The 12,296-nt window shown below is 37.9% G+C and overlaps 2 protein-coding genes across 5 annotated transcripts in view; one reads left to right on the top strand and one right to left on the bottom strand.

Moving 5' to 3' along the window:
- The first annotated feature begins 2,293 nt into the window (after window positions 1–2,293).
- On the top strand, window positions 2,294–4,024 carry LOC134790649 (alpha-1,3/1,6-mannosyltransferase ALG2). The gene has a single exon (XM_063761518.1). The coding sequence runs from the start codon at window positions 2,431–2,433 to the stop codon at window positions 3,694–3,696; it is 1,266 nt and encodes a 421-aa protein (XP_063617588.1). The 5' UTR covers window positions 2,294–2,430; the 3' UTR covers window positions 3,697–4,024.
- Window positions 4,025–6,999: 2,975 nt separating this feature from the next.
- LOC134794726 (activating signal cointegrator 1 complex subunit 3) overlaps window positions 7,000–12,296 on the bottom strand; it is a 74,754-nt gene continuing 69,457 nt past the window's right edge. For all 4 annotated transcript variants that reach the window (XM_063766512.1, XM_063766518.1, XM_063766532.1 and 1 more), the window contains 6 exons: window positions 11,417–11,607; window positions 10,620–10,788; window positions 9,463–9,750; window positions 7,918–8,052; window positions 7,630–7,825; window positions 7,000–7,186 (listed from right to left, as the gene is read on the bottom strand). In XM_063766512.1, coding sequence (XP_063622582.1) covers window positions 7,038–7,186; window positions 7,630–7,825; window positions 7,918–8,052; window positions 9,463–9,750; window positions 10,620–10,788; window positions 11,417–11,607 — 1,128 coding nt within the window. In that variant the 3' untranslated portion in view covers window positions 7,000–7,037. The remainder of the gene's footprint in view (window positions 7,187–7,629; window positions 7,826–7,917; window positions 8,053–9,462; window positions 9,751–10,619; window positions 10,789–11,416; window positions 11,608–12,296) is intronic.

Genomic DNA, 12,296 nt, shown 5'->3' with positions numbered 1-12,296 from the left:
ACAGCGCCATCTAGTGCAAAATGTCTGCAGAACTATGTATAATTGAGGTTAACGCCATCTAGCTGTTTTTTAGTCGCATTACTTGAAACCTCTAAGCATATCACTGTGAGTAGTACAGTTATATTAATACCAGTTTGAGATAAACTCACTAGATGGCATTTAAATCAAAAAACACAATGACATTGTCCGTCACACGTGACGTCACGCAAGCGCCCTACGCCGCCTAAACGAAACAGCAGGCTCAGGCATACATTTTCGCCGCGCGGTAGAAAGAGAGGGTTACGCCTTACGCTGTCTCGAGTTTCACATTTTTTCCCTTCGAGCAACACGGAAGGGAGGCGGCATTCGCACTATTTCCCCTCTGCCGAGGTACAAGATTAGCGCGTCAATCTAATCTAGCGCGGGTAATAAAACTAGTTGCACTTGGATTTTACACTAGACCGAGTCCAGACGCGCGCGTGAACACTGCTGCACAAAAATGCCCGTTTGCTCGGTTTTTTGTTATAAAAAGAGGTCGGGGACATCAAATTTACAAAAAGAAAGTGTTACATTTCACTTGTAATATTGTTTTTTACATATCATACGTTTAATTACATTCAAACACAATTATTATATTTTAGTCTCATGTAATTGTTGGATTTATCGATTTTGCTCGCTCAGTACAAATTGCGGATCGGTCCGAGTTTTTTCCCCACCTCAAAAAGTGCACAGCGCCGCTAAAGAAGTTTTCACTTCAAAAATGTAGGCGCCTAGTGAGTATTATATTCTTTGGTAGGCGCGAAGGGTTATCGTCCCATAGAAAATTTAAATTTCGCGCCTTTTTCCACTGACAAGATTTGCCCAAGTTTAGTGCATACCTTACACTGGTACACGTATAGTACAATTTTGAAAAATATTATGTCAGAACATTATTTATTTTGGATTATAATTATTTCGAGTTTTCTTAATTATATCTCAAGCAAGGCCTGTTCACTTCCTAAGAAAGTTATGTCCCCAAATAATTGCGCATGTGTGCGCCTTAATCTTCTATGTGTGCGTTGGCCTCCGGGAAAAAGTTGCGAGTAATAAAAATAAAAACATTTTTCTACAGCAACATTGCTCCCAACTCTGATTTAAATTATCACGAATTTTATACAATATTAATCATAAAACGGGACTTAAAACGCTTAAAACTTAATTACATGCGATTAAGTTTTATAATGAATATTTGCTTCCAACTGTCTTTATCAATGTTCATAAAATATATGGAGGGTAGGTACGTCTACCCACCATAATAAAAAATATATTTGTCAATGACTCTGTCCAACTGCTGTGGTTAAAGTTCATAACGAAAATTTTATTTATTAACTCTTTAAATAATACATACAACGTGTACCGCTACGTACCACTTAAGACTGTAAGTCTGTACCTACATGGATTACAGCAATGCACATAGAAAATGTGCTAAATGCGGAGCAACGGCTGTTGAAGCAGCCAGAGTGAAATTTACAACTTTAGTGGGTTCAGAAGGAACCGAGTCATAACGCATCTGGAAAGCGTATTAATTAACCGTGAAGAAATGTATGAATACAAGTTGGAAATCTGTGTAAAATGCCGTATGTAAAGTGTAGTGTATCTGTGTGTAAAGTGTAATAGGTAGGCATGCCTAATGTTATTTGTATAAAAGGTACTGAAAACTTTGTGAATGCGCTTTATTAATGTCTATTTTTTTATTAAGTTGCCAGTTGCCAGTTTTCAGTGTATATTTTTATATGTAAAACATTTTTTAATAAATAATATATATAATGTTATGAACATAAACATGCCTTTTATTTAAATCAATTGATAATACCACAAACAAGGGGTAATATTTGCATCTTGCATATATTTCGTGATATGAAGATAACAAATATGTTTATCAACAGAATTACTACCTACCAATACCCGCCAGGCTAAACCGGTTGTCAACTTTAGTTCCATTGGTACACAAAGACGGCGCCACTAGTATAAACGTATAAACGGTTGGGGACATTTTTTTGTATGGAGTTACCGTTCTTCTCCTAGTGAGTATTATATTCTTTGATCTCAAGCGAAAATTTAGTGAAATATACTGTAATAAGATATTTGAACGGCTTCAGCCTGTTTATCATTATCAAATTAAACCTTATCTTAACGGAAGAAAGATCATATTGGAATACAATATTAGATGTTATAACGTCAATAAAATGTTGACAGTTGATCGTGGCGCATTGTGGTTCGTATTCTATCTTCATCCTACTCACTCTCACCAGTTCCATTTAATTCTCTCTTTCATTTATTTTCATTCAAAGGGTACTACTGACGAGTGTTTGTTGATAAAACGTGCAATTTTTATGTTTGAAATCACCGCGGCTATCGATCAATTAGTGTAATTAGTTGTAGGAAGTGCACCGGGTGAATAGAAGTCATAAAATGGTCAAGATAATATTCTTGCACCCGGACCTGGGTATCGGTGGAGCTGAGCGGTTGGTCGTGGATGCTGCACTGGCTTTTAGGAATAAAGGACACCAAGTCTCGTTTTACACAAACCATTACGATCCTACGCATTGCTTCTCAGAAACGAGAGATGGGAGCTTTCCTGTGACGGTGGTCGGGGATTGGATTCCACGTTCTATTTTTGGTCGTTTTAAGGCGGCATGTGCTTACGTGCGGATGATATACGCGGCAGTTTATTTAGCTTGGTATGTGATACCAGTTGAAGAACCCACCCTAATTTTCTGTGATTTGATATCTATATGCATTCCATTCTTGAAAATGGCGAGAGGGCCTTTCAGAGTAGTATTTTATTGTCATCATCCAGATAAACTGCTGTCTGAAGAAGGAGGGTTATTAAAGAAACTTTACAGGGCTCCATTGAATTGGCTTGAAGAGTTGACAACTTCCAAGGCCGATCAGGTTTTAGTGAATAGCAAATACACTGCTAGAGTGTACAAAGATGCATTCAAGAATATAAAAGAATTGCCAGATATTTGCTATCCATCAATTAACACAGAGTTCTTTAGAACAACATCCCCCATGCCTTTGAAAGAGGTGGTTCCTCTTGGCACTGACAAATACATTTTCCTCTCCATAAATAGATATGAGAGAAAAAAGAACCTTCAATTAGCTTTAAGAGCATTTGAGAATTTAAAACATATAGTTCCTGAACCAGATTGGAACAGAGCACACTTAATAATGGCTGGAGGCTTTGACCCAATTAACCTAGAAAATATGGAACATTACATTGAATTGACAGATTTGGCAGCAGAGCTTGATATTGAAGATAAAGTGACATTTTTAAAATCACCTAAAGACATTGAAAAGGTGTCTCTACTGTATCATTGTAAGGCTCTTGTATACACTCCGTCAAATGAGCACTTTGGTATTGTGCCTTTAGAAGCAATGTACTACTGCAAGCCTGTCATTGCCGTCAACAGTGGAGGCCCCACAGAGACTGTAGTGAATGATGTCACTGGCTTCCTGTGTGAACCTACCAGTGAGTCAGTAGCACAAGCCATGAGCACATTGATGCTGACTCCTGACCTTGGAGAGAGGCTGGGAGAAGCGGGCAGAAAGAGATTTGAAACAAAGTTTTCCTTTGATGCCTTTACTGATCAATTGGATGGTATCCTCACCAGAGAAAGGCAGATTATTTCTGAGGCTAGGGCTATTGATTATGAACAGAAGAAACGTAAATAACAGTCTGCCGACACTCATACAGTATGTGATCTTGTATGAGTGTTCTATAACCAAAGAACTTAATTATCAAGAAAAAACTTTACCTACTAAAGTTTTGCTTTTCATTTGTGTTAAATATTGTTTCATTATCTTTGGTGTAAACATTGATCTTAAAAGTTGTTTGAGTGTTAATAATACTTACAGTTTTGCTTTTTATGTATGTGCTGATTTAATAATATAGTTGTTAGCTAAAGTAGCTTCCTTAAATTAGCCAAAATGTTCTAATAATAAATGTAAAATTTAATTCTGTACAATGCTAGTTGTATGAAATAGGAAATGAGGTAAATGATTAATGTTGTATCATTATCTAGATCCATAAATCTTGTTTTATAGTAATTATAAAACTTATTCTGCAATGCAAATGCATCAATGTAGCTTGGCCACTTTTAGTAACAAGAAAAAAATAACAACTTTGTGTCTTGAAGCCTTTTTGTGTGCTCTGGGTAAAGCACTGTTCATATTTTTTTTATATCTACTTACTGTGGATGTTAGTTATGTGAAACGTAAACAGCATTTAGCACAAAAGGTGCATTTTTGATTAACATTAATAAGTAAGTGAAAGGGCAATAATCAATTTCTCATTTTTTAATGTCTCTAAAAATTCTAAAATAAATATGTTGTTGTAAATATTGTAATATATGTTTAAGCAGTTCATAATTGTTTATTTTATTATACATTGGGGTTTTTTAAACTATTACTTATCCTTCTTCTTCCTCGATTCCTCATGACTGAGGGTCGCGACCACATGAGGTCGTTATTTTGTGCACCAAGGCTCTCCATTCTGCACGATTTTCCGCCTTCCTAATAATAGGCGCCTGTGTAGATCCCTGGAAGGCCTTTTTTACAGTGTCCACCCAGCAGGTTGGTGGATGTCCACTACCCCGTCTTCCATCCACCATGCCAACCATAATGCGCTTTTCAAAGTTGTCCGGCTCCCGTCTGGCCACGTGTTCAAAGTAATTAAGGATCCGCTGGAGGCAAATGGCTGATAAACGGCACTGGATTTTCAATTCCGTCAGGATTGACGCATTAGTGCGGCGCGCCGTCCAAGGAATACCCAACGTCTTGCGCCAACACCACATCTCAAATGCATCAATTCTACTCAGAGTATGTACTGGCTTTCAGGGTCCAGGTTTCCGAACCATACAGGAATATAGAGAAGACCAGGGTGCGCATTAACTTGGTTTTGGTTGCTTTGCTGATTCCTCTGTTCCTTCAGATCTTCTCTAACCGCTTAACTGCGGATTTAGCGATCTGAGCTCTTCTGATCACCTCTCGCTCGCATTACTTATCCTACAGGGTAAAATATTAATATCCACCATTCATTCTCTGCGTAATTACTTTATGGGTCATACTGAACAACTTTTTTCCATAAATTGAATGATTTCGCCATAGAAATGAGCGGCATCACTTCAGGCAGAATGTATGAAACAGATACATATTTTTCGCGATTTCGGCATTGGTCCCATAATAAAAGTTGTTTAGTATGACCTTGGTATGACCTAGTCACAAAGTCACAATGTAGAGTATGACTGGTGGTTAAAATTTCATCCTGTATATTGACAGCTTTGATAAATTATAATGTAGACTATGTGTGTAGATTCTACATACTTTATATATACAGGGTGGAAAGGCACGACGATCCTTTCCGGAAATGGGAGATAGTTTAGCCTAAGCTCTATATTTTCTCCATAGAAACTATGTTAATATGGGCAACCGTTTCTAAATTATGACCTTTTAAACATCCACGCAAAAAACTACTTTGTTCTAACCCTAACAGGTGACAGGGTCAATGAACTTACTTGTAAACAATCAGTATTCGACAGGAAATTATGCTAATTTGTTGCCATCTAACCATTTTTAGGTCTGCTTACAGCACGGTAAGAATCATTGCAGGATTTTCGCTTTCTTAGTGGTTCCACTTGTTCAATACTTGAATGAAATAGTTATGTTATTCCTTAATATTAATAATACTAACCACAACATTGTTTACAACGACAGTTCAAATGGTGACATTGACAACCACTCAAAAGTACGCAATCGTCTTATAAATATCTCTGGTTTCCTTGACTGATAAAAAGGTTTTAGTTTCTTAACACGTTTCACAAAATTATTTTCGAATAATTGGAAACTATCTAAAATAATTAAAAATAACAAGTAGGTTGTGTTAGTTGCACCAAATGAACTTGCAAAAATGAAATACTAAGAATAAATCAAGAATAAATACTTCTTCAATACCAAACTAACAAACCTTCTTGCGTGGTAGGAAATAGACAAGACGTCTGATGTTTGAAATTAAATTTTCATTGAACTATACTTATTGAATGTCATATTCTTCAAATAAAAATGTTAGATGCTCGTGGCTATTTAAATTTGTGGGGCTGTGTAAAAGATATGGTGTACCAAACCAAACGGAATGTGAAACTGCGGACGAAATGAGACAAAGGCTAATTGGTGCTTTCTGCGGAGGATAAATGACGAAGAGCATACACTATATCGCATGTGCATCGACATACTCGGGTACGGGCTGCGGCGGCGTTGTAATACACGGAGGTACATTTGAACACCGTATGTGAAAAGAAGATAGTATTAAATATTAGAAAAAAGTAATTATCTAAGAAAGTAATAAAATTGTTTGTAATATTTTTGCATGCATTTGATTTATTTGACATTTATGCGTCATTCATACATCATTGCGATACTGTCAACGATCGGAAAAAGTGTAAAGTCCCGAGCTTTCCCGACGGAGATCCTTAATCTAGCCGTCATGTGCACATGCTATAGGGTTATCACCACAGTTAAAAAGTAGTATTTTTGCAATTTTTATTTTTTACTCAATTAACGATTCTTACCATTACCAATAGTCTCTGTATCACTTAAACGACCTAATACTTCCGGGAAGGATCGTCGTGCCTTTCCACCCTGTATATATTTTTTTTATATTATAGGACAATTTTTACACAAATCGACCTAGTCCCACAGTAAGCTCAATAAGGCTTGTGTTGTGGGTACTAGACGACGATATATATAATATACACATATACATGTATATAAATACTTATATACATAGAAAACATCCATAACTCAGGAACAACTATTTGTGATGAACACACAAATAAATGCCCTTACCAGGATTCGAACCCGGGACCTCTTGCTTCGTAGGCAGGGTCACTACCGACTAGGCTAGGAGGCCGTTGTATGTATACTTCTTTTTAATATTCGCGTGAGGGGTGCCTAAATTGACAAATGTAGGCAATAAAAAGATTAAACAACAATCAAAATAATTTATTATCGATACATCTTCACTCAATAATTGTTTTGTCTATGGTATTATACACTCTTTCCACGCGCTCCTCCGGTAAGGGGTCCATGATTTCAAATTGGAGGTCATACTGCTGGTCCAAGCCCATATAAGAATCGCTCATAAGATACACAGTGTAGATGATGCGACCTGCAACACAGAATGACAATAGTTATTTACCATACAAGTTCGGTCGTGTTTTAAAATTCGCCACTTGTTGCGAATTACCTATTCGCACCTGTATCATACAACGTTATACAGTATATGACCCTTTAAATTTTCGACGTAGTTACGTAATGTGCTTAATATAGGACAGGGTGTCGTAATGGATCCCGAGATGTAGGTACTGTAATAATATGTAACATTCTTTGACGTGGTTTCTACAATTTTTTTTGCAGTTTTAGCCCGTAATGTCTAATCCGTTACAATAAAATAAGAAGCATTCCAAGCATGGGTACTAGGCGGAGAAAATCAAACGCTAGTTATTATGAGTTATGACAGTACCCTCCCGAAAAGTAAACCTGCTGAGTCAGGAGATGACCATCCGTTCTGTGATTGTGTTATGTATTCGCCACTAATGTTACTGCAGGTACCTCTATAGTTCGGCGTGTAAAAGGTGATTTGCGCCTTGCCCCTGGCCGGGAGTCGCTTGAGCGCGTGCAGTTCGCCGTGCTCGATGGTGCCGAGCGTCAGGAACCAGCCCTCGTTCTTGCCGCGCGGGAAGCGCGGACACAGCACGTTGTTGGGGTTGCCGCCGCGCCGTTGCATCTCCACCATTAGCGTGTATTCCTGGCGATGAAATTAGATAGAAAGTGAGAAAAGTTACAAGTACCTTTTGAGACTATTCGCCTGATCAGTTTCAAGTCAATTGCGTATTGTACCTGTTCAGCGTGTAGCGGTATCCAGTGGTCCCTGGCTGGTGGCTGCCTCAAGAGTTTGTCTTGCTCACCATCTGCATCGAACCATAACCCGCGCACCGCTAGTTTTAGGTCCAGGGTCGGGAGATCACATATTGCCTAAAAAAGGTCGTAAAAAACAAATTGATTAATGTCGACAAAGAATGTTTAAAAGTGCCATTTTTACTAAAGCTAATATAATAAATTGAAATAAGTATCTGAATCTCAATCAAATATGATCCCCTCTTTTATTTCTGCCTCAGGCGGTTCAAAGTTAACGAAACGGCGTATCTGAACTTCAAACTTTCTGAAAGGCTTTGCTAATGTTTAGTAACTTTTTATACAACGAATTTTGACGTTTCGTATGTTACTTGGTTTCCTGTACCTATTACTCGTTTATCATATTTGACCAGAACATGTAGATGTAGTGGGACTTTACATGGAATAGAAACCATCATAAATGACGCGGGAGCTAGTTTAGAATAAACGTAATTAATAAACTTACCCTACCTGATTACCTGGCAATCGCACGGCTGCATAATGACATAAGGATCATCGTCACCTATTAAAAATAATTCTAATTGAACATAACGCTAGCGCTAATTGCAGTTTGAGCATTACGATTTACGAGTACGGTACGAGCAAAGCATTATGTGCGATTGCCAAGTCATTATATGTATTACAAATTAAAGATATCTCATTGATACTGTTTTAATACCCCCCCTGGCACTGATTAAAATAACCGACTTGGTTTCACATTACATCTCAAAACTTTTTTGTAGTAGAAGTGTTGCGAGACTTGCACCTTTTTACATGCAATGTTTTTGATGGGATTTCATCTCTTTTTGTAGGCAGTCCTTGTTTTCGGGTACTCACACCCATACTATGTATACACATATCATAACTAAACACATCTTCATTCATACTCACATCGTACATAACCTTTACCTACTATTTGTAGGAACTGCAACAGTAACTTTGTAATAGCATATATTTATATGTAATAGCATATGTTAAGGGGGAGGCCTATGTTAAGGGGGAGGCCTATGTTCAGCAGTGGACGTCTTATGGCTGAGATGATGATGATGATGATGATATTTATATGGAATTACAAACTTACTTATGCAGTTGTTAGATCTTTAAAACGTGACTGATATTGCAATATTTTTAGGTTTTCTATGGCTTGATACGCTGAAAACTACCTATGTTTAAAATTTGAAGCTTGTGGGTATGCTAGAAGTACCTTAGAATTATGATGATCGGTGAGTGTGTCAGTGTCGAAATTCAGGAACTTTGACGTAAAATAATTCTTAAACTACAAGTTCAAATTGAATGTTTTTGAGATTATATGTAAAGCATGTTAAGCCCTATATGTCACTGAAAATTCAGGGTTCTAGCTTTAGCCAGCACAAAATTACAGGACGTCAAAAATGGCCTGAATCGCTTCGAGAAAAGGATGGTACGGCCGTGCCTCTTTGTTTTGCTCGACTTGGCGGGGGCACTGCCGTGCCCCCAGATTAATAAACTTACCCTATGGATCTGCTCAATCTGATTCTCCTCAAACTCCCTCCTCAAAGGCTTGGCGAGTGTTTCGTAACTCTTTATGCTCGCGTGTTTCAGCCCATTGAGCGTGTTACACGGTTTCCTGGAGTCGTTGGTCATGTTGGTGAACATGTAGAGATGGTGAGACTCCACGTGGGGCAGGGTGGTGAGGGGGGAGTCGGAGGGCCAGCGTGCTTGCACGATGCATTGCATCAGCATCTGGCACGAGAGGCAGGCGGACAGCCATCCGTTTTCGGCGGACGTATCTATCATTGCCTGGAAGTATTAAACAGTAACATGTGAAAATGATTTTGAGATTGTAAGACGGTAATGGACAGGACAGCCAAACAGTTAAATAGTGAATTTCGAAAGCTATAATTATAACTATTAATTATTGTTTGAATTTCTGAAGCTTTTCGCTGTTAAATTTTGTTTTAATTGCCCGTCGATTAGGGTGGTATTCCACCTATCCAATTTCTTTGTCCTATGTGTATTGCGTTTCATATGTTGCTTTAATGGTGAGAGGCAATGACATTGGACAGGTCAGGACAGGACAGGAATACCATCCTTAGAAGTACATTCTGAGATCCCAGAATTGAGCTTTTACCGGTGGGTATTTTGATATCGTTTATCGTCCTTATCTCAGCTTATCTCGATATGGAAGATATGCGTCTCAAAAACATTATAGGAACAAGAACACAGTAAAATTCAGCACTGTTTTTCTGAGCTGTGTGAGACATCAGGCTGTTAAGTTATTTAATAAAGTTGCCTCAGCATTTGAAAAATATTTCAAAGTATACTATCTTTAAGCAAAAACTGAAGCAATATTTGTTAAGAGGTTGTTTTTATAGCTTGGATGAGTTATTTGATACTGATTTAGTTTAGTTAGTGTATAAGCTTTGTATAAGTAGTTCATAAATGCCTTATTTTTTATCTCATTATGTATACTGTGAATGTCATCCTATAATGGCTAAAATATGTTACTAGTGCTTACTATTATTGTTATTATTATTTTCAAATGTTGTTTATTCTATTGTATTTTATTGTAATTGTATTTTATGTGCATTTCAAACACAATCTTGTATTGTTGATGAATAAATAAATATGAATATGAATATGTAGCTAATCTCTGATTTGGGACCAACCTGTAAGATCCTTATAGTCTGGTCGAGCACAGACTTGGTGTCGGTGAGATAGTCGGTGTTGGGCAGCGTGAGGCGCGACATGTGCGCCTGCAGCAGCAGGAACGCCTTCACGTTGGACGAGTCGAGGGACAGCGGGTCCACCGGCAGCCGGCATTGCTGCGACAGCTCGCTGGAAATTACGCTCTTATTGTAATTAGGGATAGGGCTTCATCAGTAGGTATGCACGACAGCCAAGTGACGCGGAGTGTACTACTTCATTATACTTTTTTAACCCAGCATTCACATGTTCATTATGTGGTTTTATTTCTAGCTTATAAGGTAAACGTACTGGTGGTCGACGCGGTCCCAGTACATGTCATCTTGAAACTTAGGTCATTGTCTATAGAGGTGACAGCAAGGTGTCATCTATTGGGCATTAGCATGTCGAGCACTAGTACGTTTAACTTAATACGCTGTGATAGACTCATGTGTGATAAGTATAATTATAGTAAGACATTTACAGTTGTCCTGTAACCATCACCGAGCATTTATTTTAGGTGTGGGCGGCGACCAACTCGGTTATGGATTTGTTTGCTCGCGATGCGTGTGGCCGGTCGTGTAAATGCTGGATGGATATAAGAGGTTATCGAATATGTGCCAAGTATTTAGCATACCCTCTCACACTTAAGGCCGGTTGCAACACATCATCTGTAAGTGTATCAATAATCGCTAAAATTTTATTTCGTGATGTCTCATAGACGTCTGTTGAGTTATGTCAACTTTCGAACCTTCGCCTAGATTATTTTCTAGCAACTTACCCGTTAAGCACATCTTCGTTATGTCTCACAGGTATCGTGGCGTACTCCTCGCAGTCGCTGAGAACGCGTAGCAACATGTCAAAGTCCAAGTCACCGTGTAGTGATTGGCTGAAGTGAGCCATCGTTTTGTGAGACAAGTAATAGTAAGAGGCGATACGGCCCATCCATGTTGTGTGGAGTGTACGTTGGTCCTGTAATATAATAATAAATACTTACAGTTGCAATTATATACTTACATTTGTAGATTCGTGCCAGTAGAAATTAGTGACACCTTAAGCAAAAATATATTTTCAGCTACTTTCTATTGTAATATTTACAATTCCGAATGGATTCAATAAATTTTAAAATAATCTATTTTTTCGTCTATGTGTAGTTGTGTACCCATTATGTTTTTATGTGTGCCGTGTGTCCACCCCCGTATACACACACCTTGTACCTATGTAGGTATGTGTTTTGTAGTTCTCTTTTGCTCAGATTCTAATAAAATATTTTTGGTTATACCGAATTCTTTCTGAAAGTTTGAATTGTTTCTAGCAATATCATGCTGATTTTGGTGCAGAGTCCATTAAAATTTAGATCCTATTCTTAGACTGGTAACTTCGGATTATGGCAAGAGAAACGAATATATTACGGCTACGTAGTTTGAAGCGAAGAACCAGTGGTAAGAAGGCGTTACTTATACTCTGTATATTTAGGTATTTAAATAAAAGTAAACAAAATCTACCCTCAAATGGCTCCTTAAGCCAGTTGAGGGTAGATGAAAACATTACATGATCAAATAATGTAGGTTAAAGTCAAGTCGTTCAGTGACTGATCCCGGCGGTTTTGTATTTGGTTGGTTAACCAATAAATGTTATAACTACCCGAAAATTTACAAATT

The sequence above is a fragment of the Cydia splendana genome, chromosome 1 (genome assembly GCF_910591565.1).
Source record: "Cydia splendana chromosome 1, ilCydSple1.2, whole genome shotgun sequence".
NCBI lineage: Eukaryota > Metazoa > Arthropoda > Insecta > Lepidoptera > Tortricidae > Cydia > Cydia splendana.
The sequence above is the reverse complement of the archived record's forward strand: the minus strand, read 5'-3'. Positions and strand labels throughout refer to the sequence as shown.

What these genes read in the sequence shown, in the direction of transcription:
- LOC134790649 (XM_063761518.1), top strand. Translation starts at nt 2,431, where the DNA reads ATGGTCAAGATAATATTCTTGCACCCGGACCTGGGTATCGGTGGAGCT.